General features: G+C 42.1%; 1 protein-coding gene across 7 annotated transcripts in view; it reads left to right on the top strand.

Moving 5' to 3' along the window:
* Nucleotides 1–22052, top strand: part of LOC108919534 (ryanodine receptor 3) — a 200030-nt gene that overhangs the window by 30264 nt on the left and 147714 nt on the right. For all 7 annotated transcript variants that reach the window (XM_029258294.1, XM_029258293.1, XM_029258295.1 and 4 more), the window contains exon 2: nucleotides 10322–10441. In XM_029258294.1, the coding sequence (XP_029114127.1) occupies nucleotides 10322–10441 (120 nt within the window). The remainder of the gene's footprint in view (nucleotides 1–10321; nucleotides 10442–22052) is intronic.

The following is a 22052-nucleotide window of genomic DNA, read 5'->3' as shown; positions in this document are numbered from 1 at the left end:
CAATAAAGCTACTATGACTTTGACTTTATAGATAGTGAGTGAAAAAGGAAACTTTTTCTGATTTGTCCTTTAGCAGAATTGGTTTTCGTGAGGTTTTTTCCTCTTTAGCTTTGTGGTATGCACTGGTATGAAAAGTGCCACTTCAGTCATCTCCAGTTTTGTGAAAGTTAGGCTTCTGCGAATGTTTGATGCAGCACGTCTAAAATGCTTACTAACGTCTGCCCTCATTTCAATGATCTGCATAAAGTTTCCAGTGCGAGAAATATGGACCCTTGTTTTCAGACATAAAAACCTGCTCAAGATCAAGTACTGATACAGCTTTTGAACAGAAGCTTTGAAAGCAAATTCACAGATGCGAAAATCTGCACCTGTACTTGGTGACGGGAGAGCTGATGTAAATGCGGTGTGGAGCTGCTCCTGTGGCGAGCCATGCGGGGCCCAGCTCAGGCCTTTCACCACCCAGCCCAGCAGGGGGTGCACCTCACTCTTCCCCCAGTGCTTATCATTGTCACTCCACCACATGCTTCTTACCTGTGTTCAAACTCTAAGCAAATGAGCACTGAGGAAGCATTTGGCTGCTGGGCTGAACTGGAACACATTGGATGGGAGCACTGGGTATTTGTGGGGCAGCTTTAGCTGTATTGCATCTTTCAGCAGCCTGTCTCACTGATGAAATAGTGAGCTCTTCTCAGCGTACATGCACCTTATTGGATGTTTCCACTTTATTGTGGGGGTTGGGGTGGCAGCAGGGAAATTACAGCAAGCATTGAGCCGCCTTCCCTTCAAATGGCACTGTCATCGAGGTGCTAACGCGATTTTTGCAACACCCTGCTGCTGATGTGATGGTGAGAAGTGGCTTAAGTGTTAGAATGCACCGTGTGAGTTGGGTGGTGCCCTAAGGGCCCTGTGCAGTGTGTGGAGATCTGGTGAGGCTGATGTCTCGAAAGGGTCACAGAGTCCCGTCTACTCCTTGCCCTTACACATGGTGCAGTGCACCAGACGTGGTGGTGTAAAGGTGTCACTTTTGGCATGATTTGTTCCACCATTTCAGCTCAGCTGTGAAACATTACTACATCTGTTTGTGGAGATATGACCCTGTCATGTCAATGGAACCATTGTTACCTTAAACATTCTGCTGAGTACATTTTGTTCTCTTCTGTCACTGCTTGGGTCCATTAACTCGTCCTTGTTTGCTTGTTATTTTTATGGGTAAAAATTCCAGTTCAACCGAAAATCCCCCTCAATGGTGCCTAGTATCATGAAAACAATCAGAGAAACACATAAAAATCTTATGCAGTTTTCCCTTTTTGTGCTTTGTTCTGGGAAAATAATGTAAATTCATTTTTATTCTATCACCTCATGAAGCTTTTTCAGTTGCATGGACAGCTGCAGCAGCAACCAAAACAAAAAATAGGAGCTCTAAAACAACAAATCTTTAAATTATTTCTGTATTGATTAATAGCTGGGGGCATGGTGGTGCAGTGGGTTGAACCAGGTCCTGCTCTCCCATGGGTCTGGGGTTCAAGTCCCACTTGGGGTGCCCTGCAGCAGACTGGCATCCCATCCTGGGTGTGTCCTCTCCCCCTGCGCCCTGTGTTACCGGGTTAGGCTCCGGCTCCCCACAACCCATATGGGACAAGCAGTTTCAGAAAATGTGTATGTGTGATTAATAGCTTGAAGCAGAATAATAAAGTCAAGAATAAAATAACATGAAATCCAAAGAAAATGATATCTTAGTTCTATTAGCAATGCAGCCTTTAAGCTGCATTTGTTGGCCAGCAAAAGGTGGACAGTTGTTAGCATAGTAGCTTGAGCTGCTCTTTGCACACAGAGGTTGTAGGTTTAAATCCTCTTCTAGCTCTAGTGCCCTTGATCAAGGTACTTATCCTGTTCCAATTAACTGTAAATCATTGTAAGTAGATTGATTGGGAACTGCTTCTAAGGGAAGTGTCAGCTAAACGAATAAGCAGAAGCGATAAAGTATACTAATAATCTCAGACCTGTTATGAGAAGAACCATATATTAGAAGCTGTAATGAGGTTATGAGTGTATTTATTTTAATGTTTATCTGAGAGTGGAACTTTGAACAAACCATGACAACCATGTGGACTGTGAGGTGGAGCAGCTAAAGGAGTAAAATACAGATCATTATAGCTGTGCTGTGGCCCCTGGGAAAGGCCTACCATAACCTCCATGTGGGCTGGAGATAATTTTTGGATTGCTTAGTGTTAATATGTCCAGGCTAGATTGTGGCATTTTGCTGCATTCCTTAATCAAATTGTCACATTCCTTGGCTGCCTGTTTCAGATTGATTTCTTCATACTGTGGCCCAGAATGTATGGGATAGTAAAACATCAGAAACAAGGGAATGACATGAACCACCCATGTAATTCTGCCCAGTGAGGAAAAGATAAAGGCAATAGGCAAACAAGTGATCGATCAGCATTGCTCTGCTTTCCGCAAAAGTGAAATGTAGGGTTTCCTAAGTGGCTGTTTGCAATGAGTGCAACCCGCAGTTAAAGGATGTGGGTTTCCGTGTGGTGGAAAAGGCCTCATTTCACCCTTTGTGAAGTGCTGCATTCCTGTTCCTGCAGAATCTTGTCCCATTTAATAATGCAGTTTGCCATTGTACCATCAAAGCAGCTTCTCCCGCTGAAGAGCGTGATCAGCACACTGGGGTCTCGAGCTGAAATCGATGCTATTATCTGCCCTTTTGACTGACTGACAAACTATGAAGTGCTTGTATACACATTGTACTGTTGCAAGTGTGAATGGGGCATCTTTGTAATGAGCATATCACTGGAGAGCACACACTGCATTTAAGTGACTATGCATAGGCACACACTGCAATGATAATGCACAGCTTTCTTGTGCAGGAATTTAAACGCACACATATTTCACCACCTGTTCGGCGAGGGAGGTGCAAACAGTGTGACAGGTTTGCATCAATTGCTGACACTTGTACTCTAACTCTAATGTGTTCCTATTAAGTCGCAACTCAAGGATTTATGCTCCCTGGAAGTTTTCCTGGAGTGAGATGCTGCATTTTCAGTTTGGAAAATGGAACCCTTGAATTCATAGGAGACTATCTTGATTACATTTAATGTAAGGGGCCTTTTTTTTCTTTTCATTTTATTTCTAATGTAGTTTTATAGAGCACTCTTCTCATGCATTTACACAAAGCTCTGTTCAAGATAGAGGCATAGAGGAAAGAAACAAATACATCAGACAAAGAAACCGAGAAGACAGCTGACTACAGACTAGTGTAATACATTATCAGTTCTTTTAAAGAGCTATAAGTATACCTACTGCTTGTGGAGGAAAGGAACAAAAACTCCCAGCTGAAAGTTGAGAGAGGAAAAAACCTCTGGGGTTCCAAGTGCCAGTGGCTGCCCACCCCTCCTGGGCATTCTAGATTAAACAAGACTTCCAAGTCAATAATGGCATTGTTGCTGTATGGTACCTTGATCGCCCAGTTTACCAAGGTATGTCTTGACCATCATCGCAGTTGGTCATCAATTTCAGTCATCATGGGGTACTTGTGTGATGGCAGCCGGCCTCCTCAGGTCTTATTGTTGGGAAACAATGCTCAACAAGAAGAAACTGTAAGTAATTTAAAGAAAAGAAAAAAGTTTAGTACATTTTGACACAGAGGTGGGAAAACTAAAACACAGCAAAGTGGGATTAAATTTTATGGCGATATGCCCGAGTGAACATATAAATCTTTAGTCTGGATTTGAAGACTGAAACAGACAGGACATTTCTGACAGTAACTGGTAGACTATCCAACAGTTTAGGTGCTCTATAACTAAAGGTGCGACCCCATACTGAGGTCTTATTGATCACAGGTAATTTAAGGTAATTCACATCCAATGAACAAAGATATCTTCCTGGGCTATAAGAATCAATCTCACAAAGCTAAGTCGGAGCAATGCCATGTACTACCTTATAGGTCAGAAGTAGGATTTTAAAATCAACTCTGTGTACCCGGGAGCAAATGCAGCAATTTCAGTATCAGTTTTATATGGTCGTACTTCCTAGTTCTAGTGAAAATTCTCGCAGCAGCATTCTGTAGCCTGGATACAGTCTGGTATGGACAACCCGATAATAAAGCATTACAGTAGTCCAGCCTGCTTGAAACAAAAGCATGAACCGGTTTCTCAGCATCCTGCCTACATAGGAATTGCCATAATTTAGCTATGTTTCTCAACTGAAGGAAGCATGACCTAGTCAAAGCATTGACATGAGACACAAATCACAGTTTTCCTTCCAACAAGACACTCATATCCTTGACACAATCTGTGCCAAACTTGAAGCTTATACTATTGGTGGTTAATGATTGTTCTGAGTTTTGGCATCACTACCCACCACAAGTGCCTCTGTTTTACTGGCATTTACAGATAAAAAAATTTTTACTCATATGAGTAAAAGAAGTTCTGCCAGGAAACAATGTTTTTATTCTCTCTTCTCAGAAAGTACACAAAAACTGGCTATTGTACGTGATCTGATTTGCAGTGCTCTCCCATTAACGATGCTGATATTATTTCTTACAAGTCTTGTTAGCATAGCCTGCCTAATTATGCACAGTCTTACCAGTCAGTGCTTGGAAATGCTAATTAAATGCATTTGTTCAAAAGTATAAAAAGACAGTGTAAACTTTCTTAAAGCATTAATGGTTTTAAAACAAGGTGTCCTTTTTTTAGATGAGTTTTTGCTCTTTTAGCTTCACTATCTGAGATTATTACTTAATCTACCTGGATTTTTACATTGTTTCCCTGTGCGATCAGTTTCAGTTCTGGGCTTCTCGAAATTTGGTTAACAAACAAAATATTTTCTCTTAGTCTTGCCTTGATTAAACCTGTCATATTGTGCTGTAGAGAGCTGAGTTTTTTGCAGCTTTAGTGTGAACTGAATTCAGCAGCTCGAGTTCAGTGCTGGAACCTTCAGCACACTCCTCAGCTGTTATATAAACTCTTTTTATGTTTCAAAGTGTATACTGACATACTGCTCTTTGTGATCATGAACATCCTGGCTACTTTCCTGAGAAAGGAGTTCCTTAAAAAAGGATGTGAAATGAGGAAAGAAACAACTAGTAGCCTGTTTGTTCACGATTCTGTACATTTTGAACATTTAATTTGTACACTGACTTTTAATTAGAAAGAAACTTGTAAGAATTATACAGGTTAAAATATAAGGTTCATCATTAGTGCACAAACAGACCCACAGTAATGATAGCGTTTATGTCAATATCATGAATGAGAAAACAGCTTCCAGAATGGCACTGAGGCACAGGGGAGTCTGCACACAGCCTTACATTATGATGATTTATTGTTGTCGATTATTAACATTTTTTGTATTCACTGAAAATTAATTAATTAAATGCTCAAAGGATTATTGTTCCATTTTCTTAGTAAATTACACTCAAAGAAACTCACACTAGCTACTGCAATAAAGTAATGATCAGATCAATCCTTGTTCTCCTTTAGATGCTGTGTATTGGATGCCAGTCTTAGAGTCCACACTGTGCCCTTGAGAGTAAGACTGCCTGGAGATCAGATATATGTGTGTTTAATTGTATATGTGGGTTTACTGGGGCAGCAAGTTCTTGTAGCTCACTAGACAAGGTACATTTTAGAACAATCTCAAAGAAAGAAATTAGCATTATTTAATTCAGTTCAATTCCATTTGATTTGCTTTTACAGAGTGCTCTTCTCACACAGTAACAGAGAGTGCTGAACAAAGGGGTAAGACAAATAAGTTTATTGGCTATATACTAGAGTACTACATTGTCCATGCAGTTATCAAAGCTATAAATATGCCTACTGGCCATCAAGAAAAGGAACAAAAAGTCCCAACCAAAAGTTAAGGGAGAAAAAAAAAATCTTTGGGGGTCCAAGTGCCAGTGGCTGCCCACCTCTCCTGGGAGTTCTAGTTAAAAAAGACTTTTCAAGTCAAAATACTGACAAACTAATCGTAACGTAGATGAGTGTTATCTTGATGTCCCAGTTCACATAGGCATGTCTTGTCCATCATGGCAGGCAGTCATCACCTTCAGTCAGCATGGGGTGCTGGTATCACAGCCAGTCAGCCTTCTCAGGTCTTTTCATAGGGAAACAATGCTGAACAAGAAAGTAAATGATGACTTAATTAGATCAGAGAGGTTAATACAAAAGGAGAAAAAAGCACAGCCAACAAGAATTACACTGGTTATTGATATGCCAGAGTGAACTTGTAAGTTTTTAGGCAGGATTTAAAGGCTTAGACAGATGGGGAATTCCTGAAAATAACTGGCAGACTATTCCAGAGTTTAGGTGCTCTATAGCTAAAGGCACACCCTCCTGCTGAGATCTTCATGATCACAGGTACTTTAATGTAACCCGCATCTAATAAAAAAACACCATCTTGGAATATAAGAATGAATAACCTCACAAAGGAAAGCCAGAGCAATGGCATTTACTGCCTTATAGGTTAGAAGTAGGATTTTGTAATCAACTTTATGCATAACCAGGAGCCAATGCAGCGGTTACAGTACTTATGTTATATGGTAGTACTTTCTAGTCCTTGTAACAGTTCTCACAGCAGAATTTTGTACCAGCTGTAGCCTGGATACAGTCTGGTATGGACAACCTGATAATAAAGCATTACAATAGTCCAGTGTAGAATGAAAATTTGATTCTAAAGCTTTGCTATGCCTATATGCCTATGTATTACAATGTCTAACTAGTGAAATGGCCTACACAAGAAAGCGCCACATTCCAGGCAGCATTCTGGTGCCAGTTTGTCCCTTTCTGTGTCAGCTTGTTCCCATGAGATATCGGTAGGAATACAGAATTACATTGTTCCCGTGAGACTGTGCGTATTGAGAGTGATAACACTTGCAATGGTTGGGAGTGCTTTCATGAAAGGACGGGAGATTGGGGGGCACCTTGACCTGTTTGGAATGATGAAACAAAACATGTATCTCACCCAATGTAATATTATTATTATTATTATTATTATTAACAACACGAGTGAGGGCCGTTTCAGTGCTGTGATTAGGGCGGACACAAGACTGAAATTTTTCAAAAATATTTGGAAGATTAAGGTATTTCACAATTTGGGAAGCTACAATCTTTTCTAAAAAAATTTTTGTAATTTTTTTTTTAACATAAAATACTGTACCAGTGGATTGTGCTACTGAATGTGGGGTCAAACCTCAGTCTGTGTGGAGTTTTCTTGTCATTTTTACATGGGGTTCCTCTGACAGTCCACAGATGTGTGTTTCAAGGAAATTGACGACTCTGAATTGACAATTGTGTGTGTATGTGTTAGATTGCTCTGGTAAATAGATGGGTGAGTGGATCTACAGAGTTCAGAGCTATGTATCTGGCACCATCACTTTGGACAATGGTGTCAGCTCATTACTACATAGACATTCATTGTGTATGACTGGGGTAAAGTGTCTTTTAGATGAATAACTGAAAATTAAATGATCCATCCTGATGTACAGTACAACTTCTGTATGGTTAGATTCAGATTTTTGAAAGTAACATGATACCAGCCAATCAATGTCAGCAACCGCTTGTCCCGGGTGGGGTTGCGGTGAGCCGGAGCCTATCCCGGAAACACAGGGCGCAAGGCTGAAGGGGGAGGGGAAACACCGTGGACGGGATGGCAGTCCATCACAAGGCACCCCAAGCAGGACTTGCATCCCGGACCCGCCACACAGTGGACACCGGCCAAGCCAGCTGTGGCAATGTGATACAAAGTTTCTAATATGAACTCTGCTAAATACAGTTTTCCGTGACAGGTAGGAATGGTATTTAAAGCCCTTGTATGCCTTAGTTTTACCCCAGAATGATTATTTAATGAGGAACAGTCTTTCTCATCTGGCGTATTAGGTGTGTAATTGCCAATTCCATATGTTGCTTTAGATTAAATCATTTATGTAGTAGAAAAACGGAAGTAACACAGGCGCAAAATTAAGTGTATTGGTTAAACCAAGTAGGTAAGTAGAATCAGGTGTGTAAATCACAATCATAATCACTTATTCATTTTATAAGTTTAACATGTAACATGTAGATGTTTGTTTTAATATTTCACAAGAACAATGACTATCCCTATCACATACTTTCAAGGAGCACTGTATTGTGCTGTGATTGGGTGGTTAAAGCCTGGTGATTAATAAAACTAACAAATTATTAGCTATACACTGTGTTATCCTTTTGATTTTAGCCTACTTCGAGTTTTTCCCATTTTTATTCTTTTCGTCATATCGGTTATGGTCTGCTCTTTCTAACAAATTGAATGATTAACCTCCAGTTAGTGGTATGTCTAATGAGCTTCAAAAAGAATGGAAGTCAGCACAGTTGTGGTACCTGTGGGACAGTAGTCAGGACAGCTCGCTGACTCAGTCTTCTCTCTCTCAGAGCTAAACCTCCCTGAAGTCACATGAAGGTTCCTTACATATTTAAGTAGTCTTGCAAATTTTGTCACATTGGTATTTCCTTTTCACACTAAGAACTGCAGTCTGCAACACTGGCCAAATTCTACTTTGTAAATCTCAATAGCAAGTCCAAGGAACATCCTACCAAACCCCCTGGGTAGCTTGTGTAAAGTCATTATTAACGTGTTTTTGAGGTCAGTGCAGTGTGTATAATGTTGTAAAATAGTACAAGCCGCGCTGATACTTGTGATAGTTATACTCCAGTCAGTCTGCAGACTTGGAAGTTGTTGAGCTCTGCTCATGCAGTTTCCTACCGCCTTATGAAGGTAATTCCTTCCTGAAAAAAATCCTTTGTACGCTGAATTCTTATAAATGGAAGAATTAATTAGCAATACTTAAAGTGCAGCTGTAAATGAATTGTAAAAATTTATACGTGTAACTGAGCCCCAAAATTGAGTCATTTGTTAAAATTTCACCAATTTTTTTTTTTAAAAGACAGTTATTTCAATAGTTAATATTAAATATAGTAATGATTGATATTCTTAGTAACTTTTCTTCATATTAAATATTAATAATTTTATCACAATACAATTTAACAAGGCAGTTTTTCTTCATTCCTCTATAATACTGTATGACTGTTTACTTGTGATCATTCAGCTCTTTTATAGCTATGTTGTACCATAAACTGACCCTCACAAAGAAAACATATACAGGTGGTCCCATCGTAAGTCAAAAATGCATTTAATGCACATCTCTGCGTGGAAGACTGGGAGATGCAGGTTGCTGCCGCTGCCCAGCATCGCAAGAGAGCATCACTCCGCATATCGCTTTCCCGGGAAAAAATATAAATTAAAAATTCAAAGTACAGTTTGTACTGAATGTCTATTGCCAGCTCAACATCGTAAGGTCCAAAAAATCATAAGTGGAACCATCGTAATTTGGGGACCACGAGTACTTACGTATGATACTCAATGTCTTTGCATTAATTCAACCTTTAATGCAAAAACAGAACGGTATAGACAAAAGACAACAGAAATCAATGAAAACAATGCAAATGACGCCACACTGTTGGAACAAGTTGAAAGGGTTTGTACAGCCCAGATGGACCCATGATCACTGAGATTATAAGAGGTTATAATGGAGGTTCAGACCTTTACACACACCATGATCCAAACTTTAACTGAGAAGAAAACTCTATGGTGGCTCTGGTCTTGCACCTCTCAGCTGTAAACAAGGGTGCATAATCCAAAATTACACACACACACACACATTTTCAGAACCGCTTGTCCCATACAGGGTCACAGGGAACCGGAGCCTACCCGGTAACACAGGGCGTAAGGCCGGAGGGGGAAGGGACACACCCAGGACGGGACGCCAGTCCGTCACAAGGCACCCCAAATGGGACTCGAACCCCAGACCCACCGGAGAGCAGGACTGCGGTCCAACCCACTGCGCCACCGCACCCCCCTAATCCAAAATTAATTTCTCATAAATGTAAAGAAATTCCTCATAAGCTGAGTTAGGCATATTAAATGAAATGCCTTGTGTTCTCATAATCTGAATATTTGTATCTCAACGGGTAACTGTAATTATTACAGATTTATGTGCTTATACAGAGCATATGAGATAGCTTGTGGCTTTATCATTTTATAAAATGGAATCATGGCATTTGTAAATGATCCAGATGAAGCTCTTTAGAGGTGCAGTCGCAGTAGCCCTACAGCCTCTCTGCCATTCATGTACATGTACAATTTTTTACTGTATTTACTGTTTGTATCTTTACGTGTAAACTGCTTAAATGTTAGGCTGTGTTTGTGTTACTGCTTTATGTTAATTTTCATTAGCCCTTCACTTTTAGGCATGCAGTGATATGTATGCTGCCTTGTCCCCTAACAGGATGATGAAGTGGTGCTGCAGTGTGTCGCCAGCATCCAGAAGGAGAACCGCAAGTTCTGCCTGGCTGCAGAGGGACTCGGCAATCGGCTGTGCTACTTGGAGCCCACGTCGGAAGCCAAGGTAGTTGAGTCACCACCGCCATTGGAGAAGGAAGTCACCTTTTCTTGGGCTGGATATGCTTTGTATGCTGAACTTGTGTGTCTTGTTTCAGACAACCACACAAGCATTTTAAGCTGCAACCAATGAATGGGTCCAGATTCAAGTGTTTGGAGTATGTGTGGACACACCAATTTAGAAATACTATACTTTTCCGAAGTATTATAAATGCAGATCTGAACAACAAATAATTAGACAAAATGCCATTTCGTTGATGTGCCTGTGCGCTGCATGCAGCACTGGGAATGCCAATTAACACCCACACCATTATTCTGAAATGAACTGTAAGGGTAACCATGATAGAGAAAAGGTGAATTTTGTGCTAAGCCGGAGCCCTTGAGGTGCCACTTCCTCACTTCATATGCATTGAGAGGGTATGGAAGCTCGATACTGGGTGCCATGGCAACTGAAAGCTCTTGGAATGGAACCCTGTAGCTGAGTGCTCCTCTGAAAATAACCATAAAGATGGAGAGAGGAGGAGGTGGAACCATGGCCCACATCGTCTTGCACATCTCAGTGCTGTTCCACTTGTCATCATTAGCTACAAATAACTAGCATTCCTCATTTGGCCTTTTATCCTTCTAATTCATACTTCTGGGCTTATAAAGTCCTTAAACTGTTTTTCTGTGTCTGAGGCCTTCAGTTATATATATAGTTCCATAAACAGTTTTTATAGTCTATAGTCCTTTCTTTATTTTAATTTTAGTGGTGTAAATATTTTTATTCTGTAGATACCATTATAGATAGCCATTATGATAATATACTAATGTTTATGCAAAATTCAATAGGTCTTTTAATTTTGGAATAAATAAATCACTATAATATTACAGTGTACTTCTAATCCAACCAACATCAAATCAGGGCCAATATGGGTATTCTTTAAACCAGAATGTGTCAATTAATGTCCCTCACATTATTAATAAACCTCACATTATTGTTATAGTAGAGACTTATTTACAGGTGGGTATAATTAAATTTTACACCTCTATTGTTCTTTTAGTCATAATACATTACTGCTGTCTTGAGAAAAGCAGGAATGGTTATATACTGTGTGGGCTCCTGGAAATCAAGGAATGGTGCCCCAATTTTTCATACTATCAAAATGTCCATTTTGGTACCTGGTCTTGTACAGTAAATGACGCTGAGAAGAAAGCAATTCTTAGGTTCCAGATCAGATGCTAATCCCAGGCAATTAGTGTGATTTATCACCTCTCCATCTGCCAGTTTTTCCTCATTACCTCTGCAGCATCCAGTATGAAGACTGTTATATCTCAGGTAGGATGGACTGGAGAGGAGGTAAGGAAAGCTTTGACATTTCACCTGGAGATGGGGAGGAATCAGGGCAACACTGTTTTTTTTGTTGACGAGCCCTATCAGGTTGTCTAATGAGCATCATATATAAAAAAAAAAAAAAGACCTTTTGTTTCCATAGCAACCAGAAAGAAGCGCAAGGAGCGGTTTACATTAGTGCTCCCACTCTCCTTTTTATTTGCCTCTCGTGGGTGTGTAATCTGGGACCTGCCTCCAACTGTTGACAGCTGTGATCACACCTCATTCTCCTTGGATCTGGTGGTGTCTGGTATGGAATGAGAATCATCACTGTGAGTGGAAAGACAGAAAATAAGCAGAAGCACATAGTACACTCTGATATGTTTTCGGTTTAATGTTATTAATTGAGCTGATGATTTTCTCCAAAGTGACTTACCATATGAAGCTACTTAAAATTACTTAGCCATTTATACAGCTGGGTAATTTCATTGGAGCAATTTAGGATAAGTACCACACCTGGTGGCAGGAACTGAACTTATGATCTGGGGGTCTAAAGACAGCTGTGCTAACCACTTATGCTACCAGCTGTCCCATTCTTTTTTTCCTTTTCAGGTGACCACCCTAATTAGTTTTTAATTCAGTACCATGTTCAGCTGCCTACAAAGACTCCCCCCATGATGCTGTAAAGGCAAGAGAAAAGCATCTCCCACACATCACATTGCTGGGGAATACAGCACTGTGTAGGAGATTGAGTACAAACAGGTGACCACAGGAGGTGTACACTTTCCCATTGCTTCTGGGAAATTAAAAGGAGTATAGCTCATGTGCACTCTGATTACTTTAGAGAGTGTTTCATTGGGGGGGCACGGTGGTGCAGGGGGTTGGGCTGGGTCCTCCTCTCTGGGGGGTCTGGGGTTCGAGTTCCGCTTGGGGTGCCTTGTGGCGGACTGGCGTCCCGTCCTGGGTGTGTCCCCTCCCCCTCCGGCCTTACTCCCTGAGTTGCCGGGTAGGCTCCGGTTCCCCGCGACCCTGTATGGGACAAGCGGTTCTGAAAGTGTGTGTGTTTTATTGGACTTTGTGTTTTTTTTTTTTTTGCATTGGGCCTCCAAGGAAGTTTTGTTTAGACCAAGCAGTATGGTACTCAATGAGCACTGCATGAAGCAATCACTTAACAATCTATGCAATGTTGTTTTCACAGCCCATAGACACCCCTGCATGCCCTTCATTATCTCCTTGTGAGTGTGTCACAAGTGCACCCAGAGCCCAATACACCTATAAGCATGACTTATATTTTGATTTTTTGCTAATTCTGAGGGACTGCAGGTCATCTGTCCAGCTTTGGTTGGGGGTTCATGTTTCCTTGTGCCTTCTTGGGATGCTTAATGTGCCAAATGTCCTAGAAACACCTGGTGGGAACAGCACTGGCTTGGGTACCGAGCAGTGAACTGTCAGCATTGTGTGTGTGGCAGTAGTGTCCTTGCATGAGAAACAGCTTCACCCCCAATGAGCACAAAACAGAGGCATGAGGACTGATCTGTCAGAGTCTGGAGAAGAGAAGATAGCCTCTGCTTCTTAGGACAGGAGTGTTCAGTGATGATGGCTAGAGAGAACATTTAATTAGGACCAGGCCTTAACCTGTTGACAACTAAGTAAAATTCAGAGGTTCCCTCATCTCTGACTGATAATTAAGGATATAAACAGCCATAGAAGTGAATTAATTAAGATGTTTTAGTAGTGGTGGGAGATGTATTTGTTTCTTGACTCCCCTAGCAATGTTTTGCTCTGAGGAAAAAAAAAAACAATATTTCTTTCAAAGGTGATTTATTTGTGTATTTTTATTACTACATTCATGAACCTCCTTTTTGAGTTGTGTGGTCCAACCTGGGAAAGTCATTTTTGAAATGCAGAGATAGTGCTGCAGTCATTTGTTTTTTCACATTTCTCACTCTGGATAAGGTTCTTCATGTTTGCCTCTTGTGCTTCTGACACATGCAATCATACACACACACACACATTTTCAGAACCGCTTGTCCCATACGGGGTCATGGGGAACCGGAGCCTACCCGGGAACACAGGGGCGTAAGGCCAGAGGGGGAGGGAACACACCCAGGACGGGACGCCAGTCCGTCGCAAGGCACCCCAAGCGGGACTCGAACCCCAGACCCACCGGAGAGCAGGACTGCGGTCCAACCCACTGCGCCACCGCACCCCCCCACATGCAATCAGCTATGGTGAAAAAATCCAGTTGTCCTTTGGGCTGTTGCTTGATGTTTATTATAATGTAATTTAGTAGAAACATTCCATTAAATGCCAGAAAAATGCATGTGGCATTGATTTTTGTCTCTATATTGAATGCAGACAATATTGATTTATGTAAAGGGGTTATGTATGTCCAGGTTGGAAATCTACATGAATTTTACAGCCAAGAATACAAGGAGACTCTATGAAGTTGAATTTTCTTCTCTAACTTTCTGCTAGTTGCTCTGGTTTCCTTCTACAGTCCAAAGACATGTTTGAGGTGAATTGGTGACTCTAAATTGCCCATACTGTTCAGTACATTACTGAGGTATATAAATAGCTCAATGACTGTAGTTAGTTTATTGCTGTGTATCTAGCATTATAAGTCACCTTGGAGAAAGGGGTCTTCTAAATACTGCATAACATAGCAATCCCTCGGAGAAAGGGGTCTTTTAAATATTGCATAGCATAGCAATCCCTTGATTTTAAGAAAGAATCTGTCCCTGAAAATTGTGCCTGTACCAGAAGCCTATTTCTCAGTATTTTAAATGGGAAAAAAATAATAATGTGTACCCAGCCCATCCGAAAACCCCAAATTACACACACATTTTCTGAACTGCTTGTCCCATACAGGGTCACAGAGCCTAACCCGGCAACTCAGGGCATAAGGCTGGAGGGGGAGGGGACACACCCAGGACAGGGCACCAGTCCATCACAAGGCACCCCAAGCAGGACTCAAACCCCAGACCCACCAGAGAGCAGGACCCGGTCCAACCCACTGCACCACCACACCCCCGTTAACCCCAAATCAGTTTTCCTGAACATCACTAGAACACAGCAGAACGCATATATAACTATGATGTTAGCAGGATATAAGACCCTTCAAAACCAATAACCTAATTGTCAAACACTGAAAGAGGTAATAAAATAGACATATTTCAAGGCATTACCTTTGGGAAATGAACTGTGTTTTCCTTATATCCTGTAGACAACTAAGAACATTTAATAATGAAAAATAAGTGCAGATAGCAATTTAAAAAAAAAAGGGAGGTTACTGTAACTATTTACTGGGAGTTTACTGGAACTCTAACTAAACTGTTACTGTACTCATAGTGAAAAAAAAACTGGTCGTTAATAGCCATGTTTCTAGAGGTACTTTTTGGAAAACTGTACTTTCCTTATATCAGTACGCAGCAATGAGCATTTAATAAAATTTTATGTTAAAAAGTGCTGATAATTTAAAACAAACAGACATTGGGGTAATGTGTCTGTTTCAACTGTAGAAGTAATGAACTGTTTCTGCACTCACCAAATAAGGAGAACAGCTGATTGTGAGTTGTGGTGGGTGGAGAAGAGAGGCAGCTTGGCAGTCATTCTTGCACTGGCACTGCACAAACATGTGGGAACCATGAGAGAGGAAACCAGCAGGATACAGCTGATGGTACACTATCACCAATTACAGTCATTACTGCATTTCTTATTCACTTGAAAAAATGTTTTTGGACATCCTTTGGATAAGTTTCATTATATTGACTTTTTTTTTTTTTTTTTTTTTGCAAAATTGAGACTTACATCAAAATTTGGATAAAGACAGCTTGTATATCAAGGGATGCCTGTATCATTTGTTACACTGGAGAAAAACATCTGCTAAATGAATAAATGTAAGCAAAATTAAACCACATGAAAAACTATCTGCAGGTTATACTGAATTTATATCATGAGTCAAAGGTGTGAAACTGACATTGGTATAAAAATGTGGAAGTGGAAGACCAAGCAGTAAGCAGGCAGGGGAAATAAGGAGGATCCATAACTTTCTACAGGGGCAGGAGTTGGAAACCTGCTCTGTTTTTGTTCAGTCGACTTTCTTTTTTGTACTTCTGACAAAAAGGGAGCACTTTACTTTGCCCAAGCTTGCATCGTTTGTCTTTTTGTGGGTCCCTATTCCCTACTTTGCCTCAAACTGTCATTATGCAGCACTGACCTCTTTGGTCGTTAGCGTGTGCTGAACAACATATTTTTTCCTTTCCACTGTTTTTCCTGTTCTTCACATGGGCTTAGATTGGACTTTTTCAACTTATTCAACTTAGCTGTCAGAGGACCCAACAGGAACCTCATGGGTACTTTAATATTTTCATAATTAGGCTTAATAGATAGATAACTATTTGAATAAAATTTTCCAAGATGCAGTGTGTCCAAAAGGGTTTGTTCATGCACTATTTTCGTGTCCAGTTTGCCAAGCAGCCAATCCATAGGTCTGGAAACAGCAAGTGTATTGTTGATAAAGATTAGACCCCTAACTGAAATATCTATCATCTTAGATCCAGTAAGTAACCCTTTACCTTTTCTTCTTTGTGACAATTTTTTATGGCAGAGGTGGAATGTGATCAGTCTGAGCTTTGTTTTTGTGGCAGCTTTCCATAGCTGTCTGCAAAGACAGGCTCTTCGGGTCCCACAAACTTCCTGGGGTCTCAGTCTGAGCAAGATACCAGATGTCTTTGCTCCTGGGCTCTGCTTGTGCTGAGTGACACACTGGCCCATTGCAGGGCTGACTGCAGGTTGCTTTAGCTGGCGATGCATTTCAATTTCGTTAATGAGGACTGCTCTGGGGTGACTGAAGCTGCAGGTCCCCTTCCTTCTGAAGCATCGCCCTGTACTGTCTCTCCACTTTCTTTACCGATTCAAGAACTGACCTCTGCATTCTAAGCCGTATTGGCCATTTCTGTAAAGAATCAGGTCTTGGAAGGTACTCAGAAGTTGGGGGGGCTGCAAAGAATGGTATAAGTCTGTTGTTTTTTTATGTAACCCAATGATTGTTGAGGCAAGGGGGGGGGTGCGGTGGCGCAGTGGGTTGGACCACAGTCCTGCTCTTCGGTGGGTCTGGGGTTCGAGTCCTGCTTGGGGTGCCTTGCGACGGACTGGCGTCCCGTCCTGTCCTGGGTGTGTCCCCTCCCCCTCCGGCCTTACACCCTGTGGTATTTTATTGTTTGAGTTAATGTTGTGTGGAAAGGTGTTGTTTGTATTTGGTTGTCAACTTGTAATTGCTGATGAATGATTGGCATTGAGTTTAATTGTACAATTTGAAATGTGATTTATAGAACTGCCACTAGATGTCCATACGTTAATTACGTTCCTTGGTCTTTTTGCGTAAATGCAAAAAGAAGTAGTGAAGAAGAGTGTACTGCCTCAGAGTGTACAAGTGGAGCGACGGATATTTGTTGGTATTTTAATTAAATGTAACGTTTTATTAGAAACCCAGGAGTCAGTCTCGTCATTTGCGAACTTGAGAAGCTGCAACGTAGTTTGTGACAACAACATTTTTTGGTGCCGAAACCCGGGAAGAGGCGAACTAAACGGATAGCTCGTTGCACCTAGCCGCGAAGAAAGGTGAAAGAGAAAATGTCGGACCGACTACAGAGGCTGAAACATAAACGCGGAGTTTTGCGGGCATCCGCAACGAAACTACTGCGGTCTCTAGAAGAAGAAACATGTAAGGACAACGTGAATTGCGACCGTTTGAGAGAGTTGTTGTCCATGCTCTCCATTAAGGAGGAGAATCTCCGCGAATTGGATAAAGACATAGAAGATGAAATACCAATAGACGAGCTAGATGCAGATGTCGCGAAAACCGCAGACTATCAGGACCACATCAGTCTGTGGAAAACCCATGCTGCCAGGCTGATTGAACGTCAGACTGAAGCGGCGGAGGGAGTAAGGGCGGCCCGGCTAAATGATGTGAGTACGCATGCAGACAGATTAACTAATAGATCATCGGTGAAATTACCGAAGCTGTCTATAAGTAAATTTAACGGAGAAGTATGTCTTTGGCAAGAGTTCTGGGATCAGTTTGAAACTGCTATCCATGAAAACAGAGAATTAAGCAAAACTGAGAAATTTGCTTACTTGAAGTCATACCTTGCTGGACCTGCTGCCCGAGCTGTTGCAGGATTAAAGATATCGGACAGCAATTATGACACAGCAGTTGATATGCTGAAGGAAAGATTTGGAAGAAAGGACCTTGTGGTGAGTGCGCACATGTCCAAATTATTGAAATTGACTCCAGTAAAGAAATCTTCCGACGTTGAAGCATTAAGACAACTGTATGACAAATGTGAGGTACAGATCAGAAGTTTAGAATCCTTAGGTGTCATATCAGACACTTATGGAGGATTATTGTGCCCCATACTGCTTCAGATGATACCAGATGATCTTGCCCTTGAGTACACCCGCAAAATGAGTCCAGGTCATGAATGGAAGGTTCTTGAGCTTGTTACTTTTCTGCAACGGGAGGTTGAAAGTAAAGAGCGTGCGATGCACTTGACTAACGCAGGAACCATAACCAAGGATGCACAGGCTTCTCACAAGCAACATTGTAAAGTAGATGTACGGAGCGAGACAAGGGTCAGAAGGGCAAATGTGCCTACAGCTGCAGCTCTCCACACAGGCAGTTCGACCGCACCTCTTACTTGTATATTCTGTGATAGCACAAGCCACAAATCAGAAGCATGGACGGATGACACAGTAAACACCCGAAAAGAGAAATTAAAGAAAATGGGGAGGTGCTTTATTTGCCTACGACCACGACACATCGCAAAGGTTTGCAAAACAAAGGGTGTGTCATGCACTGCTTGTGGCAGAAGACACCACGCTACATTGTGTGACAAGGCCGAACAAGCAGAAGCCCCTAATGACACTGAAGGTTCTACAGATGCACTAATTTCATCTGTTATGCCCCGTACTGCAAACACACACACGAAGGGTCAGAACACTGTGCTGTTGCAAACAGTGAGAGCATGGACTGAAGGACCCAGCGGACGGAAGGCGGTGCGCTGTTTAATGGATGGTGGGAGCCAACGAAGTTTCATCCACGAGAAGCAGGTAAAGATTTTGGGTCTGCCAGTTCAAAGGAGGGAGACTCTAAAGTTGCATACCTTTGGTTCTAAGAACCCGGTAACGGCTGTGAGAAATGTTGTAAAATTAGTGCTGGAGAATGTCTGGAATAAGGAACAGAAAATAGAGATTGAAGCCATTGAGACACCGCAAGTGTGCACTGCAATTATGAAGGTGCCTGGTGAACACATTTGACACCAGCTAGAGAAGAGAGGCCTACCACTAGCAGATGTCTCAGTCGATAGCAGGGAGGAGCCAGAAATATCTGTACTGATTGGCGCCGATTACTACTGGAGGATATTGTCAGGAAGAGTAGAGCGAATATCAGAAGCCCTAGTAGCTGTAGAAACAATATTTGGCACCAGTCTCTGCTTCAAATATGGGTGAGGTTGCTTGTATGAACATTGGAATAAGTGAATGCAATGAAGTCTCAAAGCAGCTGCGCATGTTCTGGGAATTGGATTCTTTTGGCATAACACAGGGAGATGGGGACAGCGCAGATGACCGCAAAGCTAGACAGAGCTTTGAGGAGTCAGTCAAATACATTAGAGGGCGATATGAGGTAGGGTTACCGTGGAAGCAAAATGCCTCACACCTCCCAGACAATTTCAGAATTGCCCAGAAAAGACTCGATGGACTGCAGAGGAAACTGAAAACAGATGTAGTATTGTTCAAGAGATACAATGATGTCATTGAGGATTATCTACAGCAGGGGGTGTGTGAAGATGTCCCAGAAGACAACTGTTCACAGGTGACGGAGGACAATGTGATGTATTACTTGCCCCATCATGCTGTTATCAGAGAAGACAAAATGACAACTAAACAGAGTGGTCTTTGATGCCTCCTCTCATGAGCGTGGCAGTCCATCTCTTAACGATTGTTTACTGACCGGTCCAAACCTTAATCCAGACCTTTTAAGCATTTTAGTGAAATTTAGACTGCATCCAGTTGCATTCACAGTAGACATTACAAGGGCTTTCCTACAGATATCCATTGCAACGAAAGACAGAGATGCCTTAAGGTTTTTATGGATAACAGGACCCCCTGACACTAAGAACACAAGGCCACGCAAGATGAGGATGGCTCGTGTCGTGTTTGGGGTTTCTTCAAGCCCATTCCTGCTAGCAGCCACGATCCGGCATCATCTACAAGGGTACAGAAACAGCCATCCACATGCTGTTAACATTCTAGAAACCTGCCTTTATGTAGATGATCTGATTGCCAGCGCAGAGGATATTGACGAGGCTTATATATGTTGACATCAGGAGCAAAGGAGATCTTGTCCACATCCAGCATGAACTTGTGTAAGTGGACGACGAATTCCGCAGAACTGAAGGCTAAGTGGCTGAATGGTGGATTTGAATGTATGCCAGAACCTGAAGCACATGGTTGCGTGCTAAATGCTAAAGGTGCTTGGGTTGGTGTGGAGGCCAGATAGTGATGATTTTGTCTTTGACCTTAGACAACTGATGAGCATCTTAAAGGAGCAGGGTAACACGAAAAGAAGCGTTCTAAAATCATCCGCTAGAATATTCGATCCCATAGGTTTCCTGGCACCATTCACTATACGAGTTAAGTGCCTTTTCCAAGACATGTGGCAAAGGGGCTTAGGATGGGACGAGGAGCTGCCAGAAGACCTCAGTCATGAGTGGCAACAATGGTGCATGGAGCTCCCACAGCTGCATCAGATTGCCATTCCGAGGTGGTACAGAGTAAGCAACTGGCATAATGCGCAATCCCACTTCTTCATATCTTCAGTGATGCCAGTGAAAGGGCATATGGAGCAGTTGCATACCTCCAAGGACGAACTAAGGATGGAAGAACTGTCACCAGTTTTGTTGCATCCAAACCGAGAGTGGCTCCCATAAAGAAACTAACTCTACCACGTTTGGAGTTGATGGGAGCTTTAGTTGGAGCTAGAGTAGGGAGCAACTTGTTAAAGATTCTGAACATGATGCCATCCCAGCTTTGTTTGTGGTCAGATTCCATGATAGTTATTCAGTGGATTCGTGGCTCAGCACAAAAATGGAAGCAGTTCGTTGCGAACAGAGTCACAGAAATACAGTCACTGACAGCACCAGAATCATGGTCACATTGTTGTGGTAAGCTCAACCCAGCAGACCTCATCACAAGAGGACAGACAGCATCCAAGCTGAAAGGAGATGGGTTGTGGTGGTCAGGTCCACCTTTCCTAACATCACCAGCACAACCAGAATCAACAGTGGAAGGGTGTTCGGAGGAAGAATTGAAGTCTGAGATGAAGCCATGTCAAGTGACAGTCCAGCTTAGCAACACTGAAGTGACTCAATCTGAACCACTACTACAACCAGAAGCATTCAGTAAGCTTACCACTGTTTTAAGAGTCACTGCTTGGATCAGACGATTTGTCCATAATTGTCATGCTCAAGACAAGAAACGAGGAGACCTCACAACAGAGGAGTTGTCAGAAGCTGAAAGATTGTGGATTCAGGAGGCACAAGGCAAGGTGTTTGCCAGAGAAATAAATGAATTGAAGACAGGGAAGAATATTCACAAGGACTCAAAAATCAGAGACCTTAACCCTTTCCTTGATGAGTATGGAGTAATATGTGTGGGAGGAAGGTTGCAACAGTCAAGATTGAGTGAGAGAGAGCAGCATCCATGGCTGCTACCTACCAACCACCGACTGTCTGACATGCTGGTTATGTGTTGCCACAACAAAGTAATGCATTCAGGGGTCAGGGACACATTGGTCCAGCTGAGAGAAAGATACTGGATCCCAGGTGCCAGACGGAAGGTAAAGAAGATCATATCTGCCTGCATGATCTGCAAAAGGTTCACAGCAACCCCAGCTCAGCAGGTGACTGCACCCCTACTGAGGGACAGGATTGTTGAAGCGCCTCCATTTGAAATTACAGGCACTGACTTTGCTGGCCCTCTTTATGTGAAAACTCGGACCACCGTAGAAAAGGCATACATTACATTATTCACTTGTGCTGTGACACGAGTGGTACACTTAGAGTTGGTGTCAGACTTGTCCACAGAAAAGTTCCTCCTGGCTCTAAAAAGGTTCGTGTCCAGGCGTGGCCTCTGCAGAGTCATCTACTCAGACAATGCTCAAACCTTCAAAAGGGCTGATCATGATCTCAGAGAACTCTGGGCAGCAATTAAAGAGCCTGAGCTTCAGGAATATTTTTCCTCA

Source organism: Scleropages formosus, chromosome 15 (genome assembly GCF_900964775.1).
Source record: "Scleropages formosus chromosome 15, fSclFor1.1, whole genome shotgun sequence".
NCBI classification, from domain to species: Eukaryota; Metazoa; Chordata; class Actinopteri; order Osteoglossiformes; family Osteoglossidae; genus Scleropages; species Scleropages formosus.
The sequence above is the reverse complement of the archived record's forward strand: the minus strand, read 5'-3'. Positions and strand labels throughout refer to the sequence as shown.